The 24,399-nt window shown below is 43.4% G+C and overlaps 1 protein-coding gene across 7 annotated transcripts in view; it reads right to left on the reverse strand.

The window, feature by feature from the left end:
* Nucleotides 1-13,760: 13,760 nt before the first annotated feature.
* CD36 (CD36 molecule (CD36 blood group)) overlaps nucleotides 13,761-24,399 on the reverse strand; it is a 68,698-nt gene continuing 58,059 nt past the window's right edge. For all 7 annotated transcript variants that reach the window (XM_083575253.1, XM_083575255.1, XM_083575254.1 and 4 more), the window contains 7 exons: nucleotides 23,117-23,186; nucleotides 22,191-22,378; nucleotides 20,781-20,899; nucleotides 19,162-19,235; nucleotides 17,818-17,872; nucleotides 16,043-16,207; nucleotides 13,761-14,335 (listed from right to left, as the gene is read on the reverse strand). In XM_083575253.1, coding sequence (XP_083431379.1) covers nucleotides 16,043-16,207; nucleotides 17,818-17,872; nucleotides 19,162-19,235; nucleotides 20,781-20,899; nucleotides 22,191-22,378; nucleotides 23,117-23,186 — 671 coding nt within the window. In that variant the 3' untranslated portion in view covers nucleotides 13,761-14,335. The remainder of the gene's footprint in view (nucleotides 14,336-16,042; nucleotides 16,208-17,817; nucleotides 17,873-19,161; nucleotides 19,236-20,780; nucleotides 20,900-22,190; nucleotides 22,379-23,116; nucleotides 23,187-24,399) is intronic.

A 24,399-nucleotide genomic window follows, 5' to 3' on the forward strand; every position in this document is an offset into this window, starting at 1 on the left:
TTGAAACATGCCAACTGGCACAAATTAAAAGATGCTTAAACCTTGGCAAACATATTTACCATATTAAGAGATTATGTATACAAGGGTGTCAAGAGGAAATTGACAGCTTGTAGCAATAGAGGAAAATTACATATAGAGTTAAACCTCAGCCTCTTGCCTGTGGTGGACAGTCTTCTAAGCATCTTGGCCTCAGATCTGTTTTACTCATGACCTAGCCTTTGGCCTCTGCTTGCAACTCATTTCTGGACTCTTTCCACATCAAACACTGATCTTCCTCTTTGGAAGAGGCAAGATTGAGGGGGGGGGGAGAGAATGCAGGCTCTTTGAATCAGAGGACATCCATGTCTCTTTTTCTCTTTGCATTTAACGTAAATGTTGCAGAAATCCCATCAAAATGGTATAATATTCTGCACCCTATTCTTTTAAAATCACACGGGTACATCAACACACACAGGTTTGTCCTTTTTAAAATACACAATGCAGTAGAAAACTCAGCCCAGGGTAGTATATCTTTTCCCACCAACTAGGACCATGGGCTCTTCAATATCCCTGAAAAAGCAGTGACTTAGCCATTGTGTTCTGTGCTCTGGTAAGATTCATACTGGATTGTTGCCATGTACTTTATGCGGGGTTGCCTTAAAGATGATTCAGAAACTTCATCTTGTCCAAAATGTGGCAGCCAGACTACTGGCCAGGGTTCTATTTAGAATTCATGAAGCCCCTGTTTTAAAACAGCTGCACTAGTTTCAGTACATTTCCTGGCCTAATTCAGGATGTGTAATTAGTATTTAAAGCCCTAAATGACTTGGGCCTCCTTCTCTACAAACTCTCTGAAGTGTTGAGATCAGCAGGGGGAGCTTCCCAGTAGTTCCACCACCCTTACAGGTTTTGGGGGTAGCCACTCAGGAGAGGACATTCCCTGCGGCAGCCGCTGAATTATGGAATTCCCGTCTGGCACCTTCACTATGTAGCTTTCATTGTATGCCGAAGATGTTACCCTGACCTTTGACACCTGATATATACAGTACATTTTAGGATCCTCCCTGTTTCATTGCATGCAACCTGATTTAACCATTTTTAATCCTGTATTTTTAAATTGCTGTAATCTGTTCTAGGATCTCATCATGAAGTGCAGCTGAGAAATCAAATGAATTAATCAATCTGGGTGTGTTTCTCTTGGGATAAAGCTGCAATGGCGTGTTAATTGTGCTGATTCTCTAGGATTATTTCACCATCTCCACCAGAGTTAATCTTTCTAATCAGACGCAGCTGTGCAAAACCAAGATTAGCAAGGGAGAGGTGGATGTAGGAAAGTTCAGCCAAGTCCCAAAATGAATTCTGTTCAGTGCCCAATCGGATTTGTCCCACACAGTTTCTCATCAGATGCATATAATTGCTGAGGCTCTTGCCCCACCATTCCCAAACCCTTTGGAGCAAAAGACCACTACTAATTCTCAAAAGTTTCTCACAGATGACCATCTGTTTCCCCCTATGACCAGCTTGCTAAATTAGCAGCTGCTCAACCTCAGAAATTCTGCTGGTGGACATTCTGTACATTTCCCTTTAGGAATCAAACCACAGTGCAACTGTTCACGTTAGTTGCACTGCTGCATCCGCCATGTTGGATTCCCCACAAATAAGTGTCAACAAGTAAAGACCATCACAGTAGCTAGGGGTCCCATCACTAGTGCTGGGCAAAGCCAAGGTAGGCTGTGGTCCTTGATCTCAACCAAAGAGCCATGCTTCAAGTCCACTGTTTACAGCATAGCAGCCAATGCACACAAGACGTATCCAGGCTTAAATCCAGCAAGGCATCCATGTTGTTCTTCATATGGGCAGGTTGTGTGGTCATGGGAATTAAATAGTTTATTGTGGCATGCACCTTGCAAGTTGTAGTCAAAAGATGCATGAACCATGATGCCCACCGAATTCACGATTACTGCTACCAAAGCCCATTACCACTATATCAAATGAATGCACTGGTGGTATAAAGAATCAGCACTGCAGTGGCAGGCTCTGTCCCCTGAACTACACATCTCCATTTCAGCGGTTGAAGTGAGCCTATGAACAAGTGTTTGCCAAGCGCATGCACATAGATGAGATGCAGCCTGTCTCCATGGTGCCTTCAAAGGTCTGAAAGCCTGTTAAGGGACTCAAGTGTAACCATAATGTTTCTCAGAGTTAAATATTTACTATACCACATGACACATATGGAACCTTTGGTCCTTCCTTTTCAAATTTGAGGCTCTGCCTGGAAAAGTGGGTCTCCTGTGCCACACCACAGCCACTTCTGTCTACACTGGTCTTTGCCTTTCGTCAGAGGAGGAGGAAGAACAGCATCACAGTGTGGAATCCCGATGTACAGGAACACAGAGCCACACTGAGCAGGGGTTGCATGCCAGAAGGCAGCCTCCGATTTTAAAAACTCTCTGCCTATAGAAAAATAGCAAGTCAGGTCCTTTGCCTGGTCACCACATGCACGTTTTCTACATTCAATGAGAATTTTTTAATATGCAGGAGGAGTCAAACATGTCATCTCTTGCCTCTTGCAGGCTGAAGTGACAAGTTGTACCTTGTACAGTAATTCTGCTGTTTGGGTGGAGCCTGGCACCTCTTAGCTGCTGGCCTGTCAGGAAACAAAAGTAAGGAAGCAAAAGGGATATTGCTGCAGTATCCTAGCTGGAGCTGGAAGGAACACAACCTCTTCCACATGCCCTTTTCCTTGGGCTTTTGTGACCATTTGTGCTTGTGATGGGAACAGGGCAATCTCACTTTAATACTCTGTGTGCCTGCAAGAGTTTAAGGCTGACATACCACTTCACTTCCAACAGGCCCATATCCCAGAACTCATACCCTCCAACATTAGCCTGATGAAAATTGGGACGTGTGTCTTTTGGTGTGGCACTCTTGCGGGAATCAGCTGACCTGTGCAACAGCGCAGTGCAAAAGGACATGTGCCTTTTGGTACAGTGCTGTTGTGGGAGCCAGCTGGCTCACGTGGCACCACTGCAAGCTCTGACTCATCCTTCTCTCCGAGCTCAACAGCGGCAGCGCTGGAGGGAGGAAACAGGACATTCTGGGATCAAATCAGAAGCTAAGGTGGCTTCTGTAATTCTGGGATGTCCCAGGGAAATCGGGATACTTGGAGGGTATGCAAAACTTCCTGTGGAAATACTGTAACAGTTTATACCACAGATGTTCTGTATCCTGTCCTGCTTCTGTTGCGCTATAGTGCCAAGAGTGCCTGTTCAGATGGCAATAAAGCAGCAACATTGGGGAAGCATCACAGAAGAACTATTAAAGCAGAATGATGTGTGGACAATCCAGAATAAGTCCACCACTGACGCACAATTATTCTACCAACATGCTGCACAATACTAGCAAAAAAAACCACCCCACCACTCTGGAGGGGACCACAGGCACAAGAGGCTTGAAAATTACCTGCTTGCACTGGACTCATCCCAATTTCACCTCAAAGGGTGGAAAATTACACATCATTTCTCAGTGTTGCCATTAGTCTGGCAAAGAACCACCAGGCCTGTTTATTCTTTGCTGTTAACAAGGCAAGTCAAGAGGAGCTAAACTGCATGATACTTTGGAATGGGAAAGCGGAGGAAGAAAAATGTTCTAAGGTGAACAGAAATGGTTTCTACATCTTCCCAACCGATTTCAAGGCAAGCCAGCAACGCCCTTGGAAATCATACAAGTAATGTTGCCTGAGAGTTTTCATAGCACAATGCCAAGAGTTGGGATTTTTGAATAATAATAAAAACCACCCCTGGGCAAAAATCTTTACATTAATCATCGTAAATTAAACTGGTACTTGATGCTGAAACTGGATCTGTCTCAAGTAGGCAGTACCAGCCATAAGCCCACATCTCTCGCTTGCCAAAGAAACTGAGAGCCTGAAGGGAAGATGAAAGTGTTGCCTGTCTCTAAACAGCTATGTTCAGATGGGAGGCTCTGGACCAAAGCCAGCCCACAGCAACATTAGCAGGGGTGCAAGTGGCCATATATTTTAGCTCCACGGACCAAGTTGGTGAAGTTTACAACTTCTTTGCAAGGAGCAGATTGGACCCCTAAAGGATATCAAGAATCTGACCACCACCATATCCTTTTAATCTTTATTATCAGGGTGGAAAAATGAGAAAGATTGGTCCAAGGCAAGGGGAAAATAAGAAAGATTGGTCCTTTGGCCCTCCAGTTGTTGTAGAACTCCAGCTCCCCTCAGGCCCAGCCAGCACGGACAATGATCAGGAGTGATGGGAGTTGTAGTCCAACAACATCTAGAGCATGGGTAGGCAAACTAAGGCCTGGGGGCCGGATTCGGCCCAATCGCCTTCTAAATCCAGCCCGTGGACTGTCCAGGAATCAGCGTGTTTTTACATGAGTAGAATGTGTGCTTTTATTTAAAATGCATCTCTGGATTATTTGTGGGGCATAGGAATTCGTTCATTCCCTCCCCCCTCCAAAAAATAGCATGGCCCCCCACGAGGTCTGAGGAACAGTGGACCAGCCCCCTGCTGAAAAAAATATGCTGACCCCTGATCTAGAGGGCCACAAGTTTCCAGTTTGTTGTCTAGGGACAGCTGCTCATGAAGAACAGCTCACATCATGTTATGGCTGGGTGAGACAGGAACATATTCACTTGTTCTGCAACCACTGAACTGACTCTCCAACTGGTCCGTGTTCAGTTCAGTAGTGATATTTGACCTTCTCATTTCTGTAACTTTCTGAAGGTTTCACACACCACACAGTATATGGCTATATTATCCAACAATGTGTTTCATTGTGACCAAAATGCTTCCATAACGTGTCCCATTAGTAAATCCCCTTTAGCAAAGGTCCCTTCTAAGGTTAATTCAAGTTTCTTTTTTTGAGTGCCTCACATGTTTTATTGCTTCCCATGAATTACAGCTGAAGGGATTCATGATAAATTGTCCCAATGCCATTTATGGATATACATCCGTCTCACACAGTGTAGATTAGAAAGAACGTGATTATTGAGGGTACCAGACACAAGCAAGGCATTTAGAGTGGACAATTGGGTGAAATGGTTTTTTAAGAACTTTTTTTTATAGCATCAAAGTACAATTGAACTAAGTATTATACTTCTGTTACACACAGAGGCTTCACAATAGTCTTCCACCCAAGTTTCGGATCAGGTCCATAGCCACTTAGCCAACTCGGATGAAGCACTGGTAGAAATGAGTTGCTGAACAGAGCAGGAAGTTTGCTTTGAACACTTTTAGAACAGTTCAAGTTCAGAGGTGTGATTCTTGAAATAGTCTCTAGATGGGGCTGGTGCCAAATGATTTGCCAATGCTCCAAAGCAGTTCTGAAAAAATAAGCAGGTAGATTCCCAAACAGCCATACAAAGCAGAGGGTGAGGGGATCCCACCTTCATCTATGGATCATAGGGCGGTTTGCAATATAAAACAATTTTAAAGCAAATTAAAAGTGGTAGGGTGTTATTTTGGAGACATTAAATGAGCTCGTACATATATTTGCTTTGGGGATTCCAAAAGAATGAATTATGTGTTGCTTGGTGTTTGCTTGCTTGTTTTCAATTTAATGATTAAGATTACTATTACTTATAATACCGTATCATTATATAAAATAAAGAAATAATAAATACCTTATTTTTGGAAGAAGCTTAAACTGCCACCCTATGCTCACTTACTTGGAAGTAAGCCCCATTGATTTCTAGCCAAACTTACTTCCGAGTAGACGGACGCAGGACTTTAAAACAGGTATCCCCAAACTCGTGCCTCCAGGTGTTTTGTGGCTACAACTCCCATAATCCCTGACCACTGGTCCTGTTAGCTAGGGATGATGGGAGCTGTAGTTCCAAAACATCTGGAGGGCTGAGTTTGGGGATGCCTGCTTTAAAAGGATTGCTCATGGTTTTACCTCAGCCAGATCTGTATTTGGTTCTGCGTCATCCTTCATTCATTATCCAGTGTGGTGCAGTGGTTAGTGTTGGGCTATAACCTGGGAGGTCGGAGTTCCAATCCCCATACAGCCACAAGGTTCAGTGGGTGACCTTGGGCCAATCACTGTCCGGCAGCCTGACCTACCTCACAGGGCTGTTTGGAGGATAGAAAGTGGAAGGGGAGAAACATGCAAGGAAGTCTATATTTCATCCTCTATGTACATCTTTAATCTTCAGTATGAACTTGTGGTATAAACATTTATATCTAAGTATTCAAAGAGGAAGAAATTACCTTTCTGGGGTTTTTGATCCATAAACCTCACAGCCACAGAGAGCTGCCTCAACATCCAGCTGCTTGGGGAGAGGGAAGCAAGCAAATATTGTTGGCAGGCCTGTAAGGTGAAGAGAGACCTTAAGAGAAGTTTTCTAAATGGATTGTCACATGTTCAGTTTGTTTTCCTAGCACTCCTACAAAAAAAAGGGGGGAAAAGAAAGCCTGTCCAGATTACTGTCTGCTGTCTTCATCATGTTAGTTCCAAGCAAAAACTAAAAAATTAAAAATCCTGGAAGCAGCTGATGGCCAAGAAGAAAAGCCCAAAACACAGGTGTTGAAACCCTTCGGCTTTGGGAACCTTTGTCCCAGGGACCAAATTAAACCTCCTCGGCCCCCCCATTTGGCCCACAAGGCCATTTTGCCCAAGTCTTGCCCACTGTCCTGCACCTGATGTTGTGTATGACATCTGGGGTAAAACAGGTAAAAACCTGGCTCAACCGAAAGGGAGTGTGTGGGCCTTGCCAATCAGCTGAATGCAGGCAGTTGCAAAGTGTTTTGCAAGGGGTTCAGGAGGACCCGACAGTCAGCTGACAGGCAATCATGAGAAGCCCCTTTCAAAGCTCTCCGTGAGATACTTCCAGGCAAAAAGGTTGCCTGACAGTGGGTGATTGACACTGGACAGATACCATTCCTCACCCCTAGTCCAGAACAGGCATGGAGAGAATTAGCCCATTTCAGAATCAAGACTTGACTCTGTCTGCCATGCACATGTGAGAAAGGAAGCCAGTTGCAGTTCCTGAAGAGAGTCGTACAGAATAGGTCACTGGGAGATTTGGCCACCCCAAAGGCAGAAAATCCAGAAAATGTAACTCTCGCTGGAAGGGCACCAACAGCATGCTGGCTTTTAACTGGTGGCCAGCACCTGCTGTCCCAAGGCAGCTGCTTCACTCTCTCATGGTTACTGGCAGGGAAGAGGAGAGCTTTTTGAGTGCCATATAGACTGTGGGAGAAATTCAACATTGCACTCTTCCAGCAGCTAGAAACAAGGTCACTCAGATGTACTTCCAAGGGGCCGTTCCTCATCCCTTTGCCTCAGAAACCTCCCACCTGCTTCCTCTCTCAAGGATGCATATCCTCCAACATTTCTCTGACAAAATAGGGATGTCCCATTCCATAATAATAATTATAATACCCCGCCCATCTGACTGGGTTGCCCCAGCCACTCTGGGCAGCTTCCAACATGTATAAAAACATAACAAAATGATTCAGGGCTGCCTTCAGATGTCTTCTAAAGGTTGTATAGTTGCTTAGATCCTTGGCTTAGGCACCACATAACTCCATACACTCCAACATTTTTTTGATGAAAATAGGGATGTCCTATGGAAAAATGAGACATTCTGGGAGCAAATCAGAAAGTGAGGCAATGTCTATAAATCTTAGACTGTCCCTGACACTTGGAAGGTCGGAAGGATGAGTTTTTGCCTAAACAACCTACATAGGCTGTGGGCACACTAATGGAGAACAGTCCAGTCCAGGTTTCTGTGACAAGTGACTACAATGCCTTCATTATACACCTTTAGGCACCAGGCAAAAACATTTCTCTTCAACCAGGCCTTTGGTTAATTGACATTCAATGCCAATTTAAAATCTGTTGGGGGTGGGTTATTGGGTTGTTCTTGTTTTTATTTTGATTATGTATTTTGTGGTTTTATATTGTGGTTTTATCCTGTGAACCACCCTGAGACCTAGGGCAGTATACTACTACTACTACTACTACTACTACTACTAATAATAATAATAATAATAATACAATGTCCCTTGGCTAGCCAAGCCAGGGCTTAAGAACCTAGGAGGAGCCTCCTGGATCAGGCCAATGGCCTATCTAGTCCAGCATCCTGTTCTCACAGGACCTGAGGGCAACAGCCTTCCCTCTCCCCTTCTATGATTCCCACTGCCTCTGACTTATCCTCTGTGAATTTGGCTAATCCTCTTTGAACACTGTCCAAGATGGTGACCATGATTGCCTTGTGTGGATTTTATGAAGCAGTTGTCCAATGTCCCCTCATCACAGCCATATTTCTGAGGCATCACCTTCAGTGGTGAAATGGCTATTAACCAGAAAGGCCTATTTGGGGCAGTTTAAGAAAGCGAAATTGTTTCATAGAATGAAGTTTACTATCCATAACTATCCAAGGAGAGCTATGTAGACAAGCCAATCTCAGGATTCGGTGCACTTTGCACCACAGATTGCAAGATCGTTATGTCTGTCTGACCTTATGGTTGCTACTTGAAAGCACTGCATAATCCATTCTGTCCAAACCAAGGAGGTGGGGGGGTGGATTTAGTATCCCTTTGGGATGGTGATGCAACCATATGAAAGGGAGGCTGCTGGCCCAGTGATCCAAGTGGGCTTGTCACAAAACCCGGTCATGTTCTTCTGTTCTAAGACCCAAATCCCCTAATTCCTGCTGGCCAGTTTTGGTCGGTGTTTAAAAGGCATCCCGGTTATTAAGTGCTAATGCAGCTGTGAACACAGCGCTTGGGCTTCCCCCTCCTTGCTCAGTTGGCTCAGCGCTCTCTGCAGCTGGTGTTTGCTAGACGGCCGTTCTTGGAGGTGAAGAGTTTGTCCTGCACATGCCGAATGTGTTCATTTCTCAGGAATCAAATGACCACGCCAGGGCTAAACAATGTGGGGAGCGGACAATTTGTTTTGGACTCCTACTATTCCAGATGCTCAAAGATGGTGTGTCTTGATAAATCCAGGACTAAACAAAAGTGCAGGCAGCTCTCAGAAGGAATCAATTCTTCCCCAGAGTGTTATTTTGCACTTTAGCAAATGCCAGCAAGAAATCAGATTTAAACCACTTAGTGCCAGGCGTTTTAAGCATCACTAGCTAAAGCAGAACCAAAATATACTCTGCACTATCTCTCCTCGCCCCCAAATCAATTGGCATCTGCTTAGATAACGATAATCCATAGTTTCATTGAAGCAGCATTGGAGAAGAACTAGAAGACCATCTGGTCATTACTGGCAGAGCAGGGCATGTGATTTTAGGGGGTGAAACTCAATTTTTGCACATCCCTTCAGTAAGGGATCTTAAAAACATGCCTTTGGGTGTGAGCGATTCAAATCTGTGATGCTATTATTTCTGTGATTGGACATTTAGCTTGGTAAGTCTTTGTTTGGTTAAGGAGCAAATAAATTGCTCTTGGAAAACCAAAGAATTTTAGTTTTACCTTCTGAGAGTGTCAGGTAATAACATAACTGGCAATCATTTTTAATGATTTCTATGCAATTTTACACACATTTTACTTGCCAAGCAAAACTGAATTATATTCATTTAACCCAAATATCTATTGAATCCCCAAGTCATGTTACAACTTTTTAGCACCCCTCATTTTTTGGAATTTGAAAGTTGAAAAATTCAACATGCCTTATTGGCAGATACTGAGAGATCTGCATTGGCTCCCAGTACATTTCCGAGCACAATTCAAAGTGTTGGCGCTGACCTTTAAAGCCCTAAACGGCCTCAGCCCAGTATACCTGAAGGAGCATCTCCACCCCCATCGTTCAGGCCGGACACTGAGATGCAGCGCCGAGGGCCTTCTGGCGGTTCCCTCATTGCGAGAAGTGAGGTTACAGGAACCAGACAGAGGGCCTTCTTGGTAGTGGCGCCCACCCTGTGGAACACCCTTCCTTCAGATGTGAAGGAAATAAGCAGCTATCCTATCTTTAAAAAACATCTGAAGGCTGTTTAGGGAAGTTTTTAATATTTAATGCTGTACTGTTTTTAACATGTGATTGGGAACCGCCCAGAGTGGCTGGGGAAACTCAGCCAGATGGACGGGGTATAAATAAATAAATAAATAAATTATTATTATTATTATTATTATTATTATTATTATTATTATTATTGCAAAAATCACCCAGAAGCCTTTCCCTAGATCTGAACCATAAAATGTGCTGCAGACAACGTGCACAGTAGAAAGGTGCTTATGGAGCGAATAGAACAGAGACCTAGGAACCTAAACTCTTCTGAATAAAAATGATTACAGCCAAGAACAGGCCAACTGCTTTGAATAATCTGCGGTTTGGACAAGTGTAGAGTTAATGGGCCAGCATGACTTGTTCATGTTCCTCAGCAGAATTCAAAACTCTGATCAGAAAGGGAAAACTCACATTAAGGCACAAATAGTTCCACTACAGAAATTCCAGTTGCACAACATATTACATAGCTGTTCAGTGTGCCTAAGTTTTAAAAGTAGAGTTTACCTTTAATTGAGCTGACTTCAGATGCAAGAGGCTGGCCTTCAGTATTGGGGCAAAGTTGTTGGCTGGGGGAACTAGTTCAAAATGAAACACGGAGGGACCACATACTGTTTCAACACTCACCTTTAAAGGCATAATACTTGCACGAACCTGATCTTGGATTAGATTATAATGTAGGTCAAGGGACCCCTGGCCATTAGGTCCAGTCGTGACCGACTCTGGGGTTGCGGCGCTCATCTCGCTTTATTGGCTGAGGGAGCTGGCGTACAGCTTCCGGTCATGTGGCCAACATGACTAAGCCACTTCTGGCGAACCAGAGCAGCGCACGGAAATGCTGTTTACCTTCCTGCTGGAGTGGTACCTATTTATCTACTTGCACTTTGTGCTTTCGAACTGCTAGGTTGGCAGGAGCTGGGACTGAGCAACGGGAGCTCACCCCGTCGCGGGGATTCGAACCGCCGACCTTCTGATCGGCAAGCCCTATGATCCGTGGTTTAACCCACAGCGCCACCCGCGTCCCTTAGATTATAATATAAACATACACAAATATTGGCAGCCTGTATTTGGATTCTAATACCTTGCGAAAAAGACATGATAAAAGTGATGGAGCCCTCCAAATATTATCACTTAACATTTGTGTAGTGCTTTGAACCATTCACATGCTTTTTATCCCCTGGTAATCCTTACAGTTCTGTTGGAGTCAATTCAGCATCCTGCTTGGCTTGCAGAATGTCTATGTCTACAGCAGGCATGTCCATAATCCAGCCTGCCAGTCAGTTTAATCTGGCCCCTGTGGCAGTTTATTTGCTGGGGTAAAATCCTAAAAAAAACCTCAACAACTTCAATCCTAAAAAAAGGTCAACAACCTTGGTTGGCCCTCATGGCCCTTCACCTTATCAAATCTGGCCCTCTTTGAAAAAAGTTTGGACACCACTGTCCTACAGCATCCACTTTTTATTGAGCATTTGTTCAGAAACGTTTGCCTGGAGAGGAGATCTTATGTTATGTTTCTGTTAAAGTGGATTTGTTGTGCCAGAGTTTTAATCCACTTTAATTGCAGAACCCTAAATTCAGAGCATCCTCCCACAAAATACTGAGAATCTGGATGCAGCCTAGTGAGATTATGGCAGAGAAATCTGGCTTGTTCTACTGGTTCTATCCTGGGCATTTTCACTTAAGCCGTGAAACAGGGACTGGCTCAGCCTTAACTTGTGTTAACTACTACTTAACTACTTCTCAATATTAACCCTGTATCTTTTACTTCCTTTGGAATCTGTCCATTGGCATGTAGTATTCCAAATCTTTCAACCTCATCATTTTGCTGAGGTGATGGTGTTCAGCATTCTGGAAAATGTGCAAGATTTCATCTGAACTAGTATGGAAGAAAATAGTTGACTTTGAAATGCACCATTGCCACCTAGCGGTCATTGCTTAAGTTGCACATATTCAACATTCACACTTCCCAGATAATGTGAAAACGAGAGTTCCAAATAATTGATGCCTTGATGTCATGTTGCGGCTAGTTAATAATGGAAACATGGCTTATTACTTCGCCACGGCCAAGATTTGATTCTGGTGCTGAGCGTACAAGCCACAACACACAGGCTCTGAGAATCTCAGGCAACAAAAATGAAGTCTACTTGTCCTGCACAGAAGTGAATTATAGTTGTGCATTAGCAGGACCAGGTGGAGAATATGGGCAGCTCAAATTTCACCTTAGCCGCTAAGGTTGCACAGGTTGTGGGGAGGCATGACAGCCAGGGACAGGGCCTTCTCAGTGATAGCACCCTACTTATGGATAAACCTCCTCTGAGAAGCTTGTCTGGCACCTTAAATGCAGTCTTCTCAACACCATGTGAAATCTGAATTTTTATCCCACTGCCTGTATATTGCATTTTTATTTTTATTTTAAATCTTTATTGAGGTCCAAAGATCCATAGGACAAGTACAGAACAAAATGCAGTTAACACAGCCAACCACAAGAGAGAAACCGAGGCAGTCATTTTGTTATGTCTCAAGCATGATGATCTTTGTTTCTTTTAACTTCCAAAACAAACTTTGCCACGGGTAGTGTAATATCTTTAGACCTGTCCTCCAGCAGATATTTAATATGGGAGGCTTCAGATTTTCCCAGCAGATTTGCCAGTAGGGGGTTGATCAGTTGGTCCCTCGCTTGCTCATACTGCCCACAATGCAGTAAGATGTGCTTCATGCAATTGACGTCCTGAGAACATAAACAAAGCCTATTCAGATAAGGGATGCCTGTCAGTCTACCATTTAGCACTAAATTGCATATTTACAGTTCAATGGTGAACTTGGATTTAGGGTTTTCTGCTGGATATTTTTATTATGCAACTTTCTTATACTTTTAATATCCTGTTTTTATTTTATCTTTGTGATCTACCCAGATCTGTTAGTAGACAACCAAGAGAACTACTGTAAGCAAGCAAATAAAAACTCCATTCTTTATCCTCAGCCCCATCATTTGCAATATGGCAATTGTAGCTGAACCATCACTGGGTTTGTTTTGGGGACCAGACACAAGAGGCCTGCTTCAAGAACCAAAGGCAAATCTAAGTGCAGTGTCCCACCTCTTATAGCAGCCTATGAGATGATGTATGTATATGAAAATGGATGTGGAACACTGAGCTCCCCTACCTTCCCATGTGAAGGTCTTTAGCAGCACAGATGGGGACTTTGAGAGCTAACAGACAGCTAGTCCAATGGATGCCATTTGGATACAGTATATCTGGTGAAGAGAAGTTCCCAATATGCTAGAGAGTCTACTTTTCATGGCTGCAACACAGCAACAGGGGATAAATTGGATTCCTTGCACATTTAAAGGTAAACCTACCAAAATCTGCCCTTTCTGAAACAAGACACCAACTGAAACCTTTGAAATAGGCACTTCTTCGGATTTGACAATGCAGTTCTCCAGCTAGGTAATGTGTGCTAAAAGCAAATGTACATCAATATGTGTGTATTAGTGAAACTAACATACATGAATACACAAAATTGCTTTGCAAAAATGTGTTACATTAGGCCAAAATTGCAAACAAAGGTGCTTATTAGGAGGAATTCTCTGGTGAATTTTCACAAGGACTTCTTTTTAAAAAAAATCCACAAGCTGGTGTGGAGATGTGGGTAACTGAACTAAAATGCAGTGGAGGTGAAATGGAGATACTGAAATTAGCAGATTTACCCATCTCCACTTTGGCAGTGAGCAGGAGTGTAGTTGCACATAGACTTGCAAGTGTGGGTACAAAAACAAGGAAATACAGTCTTTTTGACAAACCCTTTACTGAAATCCATATGTTACAATTAATGGTGTTTTACATTTCTCATCTTCTAAAATCACATCTTTGGAGAAAAAAAGAGAACACAGCTTAATTTTAGAGGCTTCTTCAACTTCTTGAAGATGTGGATGAAAAACAAATGACTGAACATGTTTGAGAGCAGGATTCTGTGCTTTCTGGACACAGTTAAGGCAAAGAACTTCTCTTCCCATTCTTGAATTCCCCAGGTGGGAAGAGACTGTGGCAGCAGCAGCAAGCTGCATAAACAGTAGCACAGGTTTGATGGATGTCTTATAAAAGGCTCATAGAATGCCAGAAAGTCAGATTTAACGATAGTCTCTCTTCAGAACATCTTTGGGGTTCTGGCAGGTAAAGGCACGCACTTCACTCAACACACTGAGGCGGGGCTTCATCCTAAGCTGATTTGCCACATACAAAGCACAGTCCAGCAATGCCATCAGGAAGGTTCATCCGGAAGGTTCATTACCCTCCCTTGCTTAAAGTCTGAAATGACTATTGCCTACATCTGCAGTAGCTTGATACCTGAAGTAGCTTGATACCTGAGAAAAGAAATCACCTCAAGTTAGTTCAGCAGATCCGGGGTATCTGGATCATTTTCTCATGGAAGGCTTTAGCAGACATATCACAGCAGAGATTTTGGTTCTATAATAGAACCATAAAGGCCTTTTGATCGTTTATCAGAAGCCTCAGATAGCATCCTTCACATTGTATTAATTGGGCTAAAGATAGAAACCCGCTTAATGTGAAAAGCAACATTCCTTGGGGAAAGGAGTAACCTTTCTGTAATTTTTTGAAACTTGTATTGCACAGGGCCTTCATACCATAGGCAAACTCTGTTAAGTATGTTTCTGACTTTTGGGGAGAGGACAATGGCTGGATTCTTGCATCATAGTAAATGTTTTCCTATGAATATGCAGATCTCTCCCACATCACTCTTCCCCGATAAAAAGCGAGAGCGAAGACAACAATTCTTGACTAAGCATTACATCTGAATTGGGAATTGTGATCGGAAGCCAATATTTGTTCTTAGCTTGCCATGCATGGGTCATTTGGCACCCCAGTCCCCAGGTCAGATGTAACACTAAGCCAAGGGGGGGGGGTTGCTTCCACTAGCTGCTAGGGAGAAGCATAGCAAAAGTGATCTGCGTATTAACAGTAAACCATGACTTAGCATGATGTGGAAATTCTGCGACAGAACTATGAATGTCAACACTTCTTATAGGCCAAAGCCTGGAGCGCTGGAGATGGTCCGCCCCACATATATCAGGAGCTGGAGTCAGTGGCTGTTGGTAGTGGTTGAGGGCACTGCTTGCCCGACTTCCCATCACTGTCCTTGCTGTGGCTTACCAGGAGGGGGAGTGGCAAGGCTGGCACAGTGCAAATGCAGTCGTGGATCTGGTGCTCCCACTGGTGCATTTCCACCATGCCAAGCTCACTGCTGCCTCACGCCCAGTGGATGGGAGGTCAGGAAAGCAGTGCTCCAGGACCAACTACTACTATCTATATTAATGCCTTTCTCATCCTTGGGTCCCCAGATGTTGTTGACTACAACTCCCATCATCACTGGCCATGCTGGCTATGAATGATAGGAGTTGTAGTCCAAGAACTTCTAGGGACCAAGGCTAGTCTATATGGATTTCCCGAAGGGAGTGGTGAGGGCAAGAGAGGGGTAGGTTTGGAAGCAACCCATATATCATGTGGAGGCAAAACTTGTGATTTTTACCAGCAAATCCAAATCTGCTTCAGTTTTCCAGCTTCCCATTAATGTAAACTCACTGGAAAACTGCAGCAAATTTGGATTCGCTGGTAAGAAATTTATTTCTTGCATTATGTTTTTAAATGTATGCTTATTTAAAGCTGAAATTTAAGAGGTTTGTGTGAAGACACACACTAAGCCTTAAGCCACTGCATAAGGATTTTGGGAGCCCAGGAGGCCACAGGAAGTTTCATTTCTGAGCACCATCTATGTACAACCCTTCTAAAAAGCTATCTGCTATTGACAGTACAGTTTCATTGGATATACCACCCGGTGTCTGGAATCAGAGTAGCGGCACATTTAATGTTCACCCAAGGTATAGATTTGCTTGATAAAAATCAATACATCTTTTTCCAAGCCTTCCCTTCGACATGTGCAAAATGGTCTCATACACACAGAACTGTGGGTGCCCAATTGCTGTTATTATTTCAGCCAAAGAATCTCAGAAATAATCATCCAAGGAAATCCTGCCAGAGTCCTGTTTCCTTACTTATTTTGATTTCTGCGCTCGGCATACTAAGAACGAGACGAGGAACCCAAGGAACATCACGCTGCCGGCAATGATGAGCACCGCTTCCAACAGATGCAGAAGCTTGATCTTATTGGTCACTTTCTCTCGGAAAAACTCAGCTTTCTTATCATCAATAATGGCCGTCTGGAGGAAGAAGAGGGAGACCAAGAGCAACATTATTCCACACAGAAGTCCACAAGCAGTTTCCTCCCCACATGTGGGAACTGCAATGTCAAGTTATTTCCATCTTGGATCTACGAAAAGGAACCTGCTTGCATCCCTGATTACACCCAGTTCCACTGCATAAAAATAATAATAAATGGAATGGTGAAAGGAGGGGGAGGAACAACAACCAGCTGATTGTCACATCTTCTTTCACAGTGCTACCTAAGACCTGCAAACCTGCTCGTGGCCATCAGGCTTTTATCTGCCCCACACCTGGCATCACGATGGGCAGGTTTGCTCAGTGAATACAGCATTGCAGGACAACTGGGGAGGCTCAGTGGGCTATACAGACTCATGTACAGACCCACCCAGGAGTGGGTGCAGGAAGAGAGTCAAGGACTTAAGTGGTTATCCATACATTGTTCAAAATGTTTTACCAGCACATGCTGCACATAGTGCAGTGCAAGATAAATGTCACATTTATCTATCTTCTCGATTGAAGTTATTCCTTTGGGTTTCCAGGAGGCCTCCCATCTGGGCAATGACCCAGACCCACACCTGCTTAGTCAACAAAGCGATGGTCTCAAGGCCACACCCTGGGAACCCAGGTGCTCTACAGCAGCGCTGGCCTTCAGGTGCTCTTGGGACTTCCAGCTAGTATGGCCAAGGGTTAAGGATCATATCATTCAGCAATTTCTGAAGGGGACCAGATAGATAAGACAGACAGACAAGACAGCTGGGGAAGCCAAACACAGAGGAGAAGGCTGTAGTAAACAACTCTAATAGGGCAGCTGGTTTACAACACAAAGCATTCAGAAAAGATGAGCCCCTGAAGGGAAGGGACACCATCCAAGATTGTGCCACTTCAGTTCACCCAATGGTGTTGGGATACGGCAGGTTGGATTGGAGAGGGTTAATGGAGCCAGGATGACTTCAGGCCAGGCATGGCCAAACTTGGCCCTCCAGGTGTTTTGGGGCAAGAATTCCCATCATCCCTGACCACTGGTCTTGTTAGCTAGGGATGACGGGAGCTGTAGTCCCAAAACATCTGGAGGGCCATGTTTGGCCATGCCTGCTTTAGGCATTTCTCATGCAGTGACGTTTGCAAGGCACACCTTCCATTTGGGAAGCAACAGAAAAGTGGTCCAAGGCGACACTTGAAGATGATGACTCAGACTTATTTTGCAAGCAAGTTTAACTTGCAAGCAAGTTTAAGCAGAAAACACAGTAGAAAGAATTTTGGGAAGAGGCTTTACTCTGAGTGAGGCCTCAGAGAGAAACACAGTAGAGTGTCCTTGGGAGCAGCTGCTGCTCCTATGGAGATCTGATGGGGAGCAGGTGGATTTGCTGTCGCCAGTGCCTCAGCTGCAAATAACCTCCAATATTAAAAACTAAATTCCACCACTGCTGCACCCATGGAACTCATCAACACTAAAGAAGTAGGACAAGCATAATATATAGATTAACTGTGATACAAAGAAAGTCTTCAAATCTTGGCCAACATTTTTAAAGAGGTAGGAATAGCTAGTCACAACAGTACTTATATAACTAATGAAGAGCAACAGAGAACAACAACAAACAGAATTTACCTCATTCAGCCACAAAATAGGAAAGAGAAATGGCAACTTGACCTGTTTTAGGGCGCTGCAATAAAACATATGAAAATATAATTAGAATGAAAAAATTGGGCAAAGATCCATAAGTCAGAATAGCATTTATGCAGCAGTTTTTGCATGTTCAACAGGAATAAACCTAAAAAGAACTACCTACATCCTGATATGTTCAGATGATCACATCTTATGAAGCAGTCTTTAATAATAATTAAAAGCCCACACACATACCCTTTTCACAGTGTGAGCCATCAAACCGTAAAAACTCTAACCTTAGTGTCCGAGGCTGGTAACCATAGTTCCCTGCTTTGGACAGAAGAGGAGGCTAAGGTTCCAGAGGTTTCTTGGTTTGATTGATTGTGCTGCGAAGGGAGGAGCAAAGGTCCTGTGACCAGGCAAAAGACTCATTCATCTCTCTAATAAACCAAATTATTAAATTATTTGCATACATATATAGCTATGATCATTGGAACCAGCCCGGTATGGGCGGCTAAAGAGAATGATCTGTATTTCCTGTTGCATTTTAGACAATATTGTCACTATTGTGTGCTGTCCTAAGGCTAGACCTGAATATTCTTCAAGGTAGCATGGAAGAAAAGAACTATATGACTTGTCACAAATTTCCTCACATTTTTCACCAAGTTAAAACCTAAATAAAGATTCTCCCAAAATTTCACTTCAGCATGTCTGGTGGGAAGCTACTGGTGTCCAGAGCACATGTGATGCTTTTCCTTTGGTTTTCGTCAAAATTATGTTGCATTAAGCAGGAATAGAAGTTCTTTCTGAAGTTTCATCTTCAGCAGAAAACCTAAAGCAGCAGGAGCCAATTGGGTGCCCTTCGGATGTTGCTGGACTCCAACTCCCATCAGCCCCTGCTGCCATCACAGGATGGACGTGCTTTGGTTTGTGTATTGCTTCAGAAAGTGCAACTTCAGCAAGTCTGGCTTTAACTGAAAACTGTATCTGATTTCTCTCCATTCCTATTCAAGCCAATAATATTGACTTGAATACTGTGTATTCTTCAGAAAGGAGCTATGTACCAGGAAACTTCTGTCTTTTTCCTTGTCATCTAAACTCTACGTTAGATTGCAGGGGACCTGGGATAGAGTTGGGTCCAGTTATGTCACACTACATATTCGAATTAACTGTCCAGACATACAATGAGTGATAATTTCTACTGTATCCATAACATGTTGAGGAACAAAGTGTCCAACCCTGAAAATGATCAGGTTCAAGAATGCAGAGGGACTTACAAACCCAACACTGAGAATTTACAGAGAAACACATGTACTACTTTTTAATTCAATTAAAACAGCAACTTACGTAATTTTTGTAGTAGGCCTCACCAACAAATTGATTTGCAGTCTTTTGGCAAACTGCAGTGTAAACCCTGTGGTCTAAAAAACACAACACAAATAAATATGAAGTGCCATGAACAACTGACGCTGCTGGGGGGGGGGCGGACACTAGTAATTAGCAGCATTAAAATACAGTAACATGTTTTTATTTGGATCCAAAATTAGATCATTTCCTATTATAAGAGTAGCTGAACAGGAAATGGCCAAAGTTACATGATTTATCTTTAGCTGCAACAAGACATTGGCAATCACAGCACCACTGCAATTTCAGATTTCCCTAGTTGCTCATTTCCCCAATCTTAGGTCTGGTTTTTCACATTTCCACAGCATTTTGAAACTCTCATGAATGTTTGTCAGCATTTATGTGCAAATTTATCCTAATCTACATGTCTGTATGCAATTTCCCCAACTATAATGCGTCCTTAAGATGTTTTTGGCAATATATGCATTGATACGTAGACTTAATTGTCGTATATGCATTTCTGTAGACAATACTTGGCGAGAGAAGTGCATTGCAAAAATCTGGAGAAGAGCTATGAAGAATTTTGAAGGAGGGCTGTGTTTCAGTCCACTTTTTCTTTTGGGAAGAGTGAATTCCTAGCGGCAACACCTTGAACAGAGGCTATTTATCATGATTCCACATGAGTTACATCAGAGTAGCTAGGTCCTTGTTTGACCTGAGGGTTATATTCAAACCCCCCAGGGCTAAATGCCCCCAAACCTGCACTCACTTGCTCCCCCCCCCATGCCCCTGTGCAGTGCTGGGTGGGGGAACACAGGCAGTGAATCCCCCATCCCATCTGCATTGCTGGCCTGGAAGTGCTGTGATAGGGAGGAGGGTTGCCATGCCTGGTCCAGCTTGCAGGACATGGGCTTGCCCGCCCCACACAAGAGGAGGTGTGCATGAGCCCACAGTGCAAAATTCAGCCCTAAAGTGATGGCAGCCAATTTTACGACATTTCCCTTTAAGATTTGTATCAGGCTTTTGTTCAATATGGGAAGGACTTTGTGTGCACGTCCAATCTCTGGCACTGCCAGTTAGGGCTCGAAATATTCCGCACCTGAAACCATGGAGAGCTGCACAGTCGGCGTGGTCAGGACTGAGCTAGATGTCTCACTTGGTCTAAAGCAGGTCCCTATGTTCTTTGATATCAAGAAATGAGGCAGGGGAGGCCTCTGCCAAGAGTGGAGAATAATTCTCCTTCGTCTCACATGGCTGAAGCAAACTAGGCCCAGAAACATCTGGCAACAACAGGTCCCTCAGGGAGCTTTTCCCGAGGCAAACACTCCGGCCACTCTTTCACAAACCCCAAAAGTTAATCCCAAGATCACGTGCAGTATACATAAGTTACAGGCTGCTACTGCACCAGAGCGCTGGTGCCAAGATCCTGTGTGACAAGACAGAAGATGCTGAGATCCCACCTCACCCCCTTTGTGGGGAAACATTTAAGTTATGTTTAAGTTATGCATGTAAAGGATATCAGTCTGAGCTCTACTGGAAGCCAAATCCTAGTTTCTCTAAATGACAGACCTGAGGCACTTAGGGAGGGGGAGAGAGCGAAAGGGTACAGTGTGATTACTTACTGGCTCTACGTCCAAAAAGGTCATATGCTCAGGTGGATTTGGGTGCAAGCCTTCAACGCCTTGAGCAATTTCTTCACTTGCATAGAGGAAGTGGGGGAGTGTAACATATACAGGTTTTCCTGAGGAGGAAGAGGAGAAAAAACATCAGTACAATCCCACGGCAGTAAGCTCTTCTCTTTCTAGCACCTAGCATGCTAAAAACCATGCTACTCAGCCTATATGAGGAAAACTACATCTGTTCCAGGGGCCACCACCAAACAGACCCTATGCAGCAGCATGCCAGGGGCTCAGAATGGAATTGAGGCCATTTTCTTCATGCTTGCAGCTGCCAGAGTGCCACCAGTGGTCAGCTTAATTGGGTAAGAGATGGAGGGGGATCAAAGGTATGCAGGTAGTGAGGAAAGAAAAGGCAGAAGTTCTTCAGTTATTCTCATTTTTTAAAACCGAGTTGGACTCGCAGTGCTAACATTTGAGGCAAGTATAATGACATCTCTACTTAAATTGCACAGGACATTGTATTGTGCAACACTGACAATTTAGATGTACATTAATTTATACTGTAAAGAAACATGATGCAACCACAGCTAATAAACCTTTGACATGCAACCACAATTCAGGTCTGTTTTGCCCCCACCACACGATCAGATATAAGTTTTGAATGTGTAGTGCCAGTATAGCTCAGGATGCTAACATGGCTTAACGTCAAAAAAAGTAAGACTTTTCAAATTATTTCATTTTCATCTCACTTTTCCTCCAGTGGGAGTCCAGGCACACCTGCAATTCTTATGAGTAATGTTATACAGGTTGTTGTATATGCAAGCAAAACTTTTACAATGTGGAATTCTGCTCCGTGTACACATGCACACACCTATATGTAGATGTATGAATGTGTGTACATTTGAAGTATTAAAAGTTTGTGTACAGTGAATAAGATCTGTTGCATTTTAAAAGATAAAAACAAAACTCTCACAAGTGTTTCAGTTCTCTTTTTTCAATTTACCCCATTGTTGAATTTTGCTCAGCTTTACATTATAAAGCCTCAATCACAACGTGCCCTTGCAAGTGAGTTCAGATGCAGCCCTTAGTAGATTTACTCTTAATAGATCAACTCCATTTTAGCAGTATTGCTATAGAGAAAGGGCTGTTGGTTCCCTTTTGAATCTAATGGGACAACTTAAGACATGACTTAAGCTCCAATGAAATCAGTGAGAACTCAGTGCAAGTAACATAATTTGGACCCAATACAGAGCCTTGCCCCTGGTGCCTCCGTTCTCACCAAAGAGCTGTTAGTTGGACAGCAGAGGGCACAGCCTATGGCAGGACCACTTCCCAAGTTCATATTGTCTAGAGCTCCAAATCTTTATATTAACCACTCCAGTAGCTTGCTCATCTCAAATTGCAGGCAGATACCTTGTTTGCAAGAACTGATGTCCAGTGCCCCAGCTAATGTGCAATTCTGGGATATCTCTTTCTCTGTGCAGAAGCAGATGTTGTCAGGATTGACAAGAGGAGATGCAAAAGCACCTGGAGGGACGATGAAGCGATAGAGTGGGATGTCCTTCACAGTCTGTTCACTGTCAAAGTTGCTGTAGATGGATCTGGATATGAAATGGGACAGGGAGGTAGCATCTTAATTTAAGAGCAAATATACAGGCACCTGTAATTTCATAATTTCTATTATCCGAATCTGCTATCCATATACTTCCCATACATTTGGTGGCTATCTGCAAAATTAAAATACGAGCCAGAGATTTCAACCTGCCCATTACTTTCAGTGTGTTTTCAACACCTCTCCAAACGCATGAGGTGACCAAAACAAGCCTAAACACATTTGAAGAGCTAATTTAAATTTGCAACCCTTATGGATGATTTTCCTCCTGGGAAGGCCTGAAGAAATATTGCTTCAGTAGTATTACCTCACAGCAGTTTTTGATACAGTGGGACCAAAAAATTGATGGGCTGCCATAAAAAATAACTGGCGAAAAGAATGGCACCAGGAGTTAACACACTAGCTTTCCATATGGGTAAATAGTAACTTTGGGGGACGGTTTCTATTGGCAAATAGCACTGTAGTTGTGTGGTTTGGGGCATTCTGTGCCTGCCTTTAAACTTAAAAAAAAATGTGGAAGAATTTGGTCATTGATCTCTCATGTGATGCCCAAATTTGGCCCAAACAACCCAGAAGCTTTGCCAGATCATTGTTGTTGGTTCTCTTCAATGTTACCCCAGGCTGACTATAAGCCAGATTTTTTTATATATAAAAAACAAAAAGAAACTTTTAATCATTATATCCTTCCTAACTCAAGTATAGAAAAGGACTTTATGATGCTCTTTACCTGCAAATATCAGAAGAAAATAGATCAAGTCTTGCAGTCTTTTGGACAAAAGGGGGAAAGGAAGCCCCATCTGCAAATAAAATGAGAAATATCATATAAATTCCCAGCTAGCGCTCAGGTTTGCACAACACATATGTAAGTGCAAAACTCAGCTGCCAGTTCACTTGTGTTCATCTATCTCATCTGGCCAATTTTCGCAACTGGATTAAGAGACACTGCAGACAGACGTTTCAGAGGAAGGCAAGAAAAACATAAATCTGACATCTTTCCAAGGCTTTTAACATTAGAGTGCAAGATCTGAAGCTTTTTGATGGTACTTTTAAAAATATTGTCGGAGTTAATTTGGAAACCACCCATTGGTTGACCTGAAGCCAAGATACAGAAAGTCATCTAAGGTTACACAGTGTCCATGGCAAAGAAGAAATCATTCCTTGGATTAAAAAAAACACCACCCACATCTTGTTGACTAGCAAGTGAGGCTGATTCCACCTCTCAGCTATCCCAGATATCAGGGAAGCAGGATAATGAACAGACCAGTTCACATGTTATTGTAATGATTAGGGGTGACAGATATTTTCTTATTTTTCTACTTCAGTGCCCTGGGGAGGGGGGCAGGAGGGGAGACATCCAATGACTGGAGACATGGATCATAAAAAGTAGGCGAGATACATTCTGTCCACATAGGTAGGATCTTTTTAATAATTTAAATGGGTTTGTGCTCTCCAGACATTGTGGACCACAACTCCCATCATCCCTGGCTATTGGCCATGCTGGCTGGCCAATATCTGAAGGTTACCACGACTACCTCTTGTTTAAATATGAGCACACATCCCAGCAAAACTGCAGTGCTTACTGCTTAAAATGCTGACTAGCCTGCTTTTGTGTATGGCACTGAGCTATTGTTCAAAACTCCCAATGACAAAATGGTGAAAGGAGTGCAGAGGTATGTTGTCACTGTTTTTCTCACCAGCTGTTTAAAAATATCAAGCTTTGGTCTGCAACTCCTGAGGGCCTGAAGGAACAATCAGACTTCCCTCAGGTCCTCTCCCAGGGGATTTAAACAGCCCCCGACACCCAGCTCTTCTACGTCAGATTAACCCACCCACCCACTCCATTAATTTCGTATTTCACTTAATGAATTGGCCTTGCTATGGGTGGTGCGGTCGCCATATTAGCGGGGCCAGGTCGGAATTTGTCTATCAGGCGAATTGGCCTGGAGGTTTTGCCTACCTCATAGCAATCATCACAGCTTTGGCGGTTTAGGCACTGGGTAACCTTAGTCC

This window comes from Podarcis filfolensis (genome assembly GCF_964270895.1).
Source record: "Podarcis filfolensis genome assembly, chromosome: 10".
Classification (NCBI taxonomy): Eukaryota; Metazoa; Chordata; class Lepidosauria; order Squamata; family Lacertidae; genus Podarcis; species Podarcis filfolensis.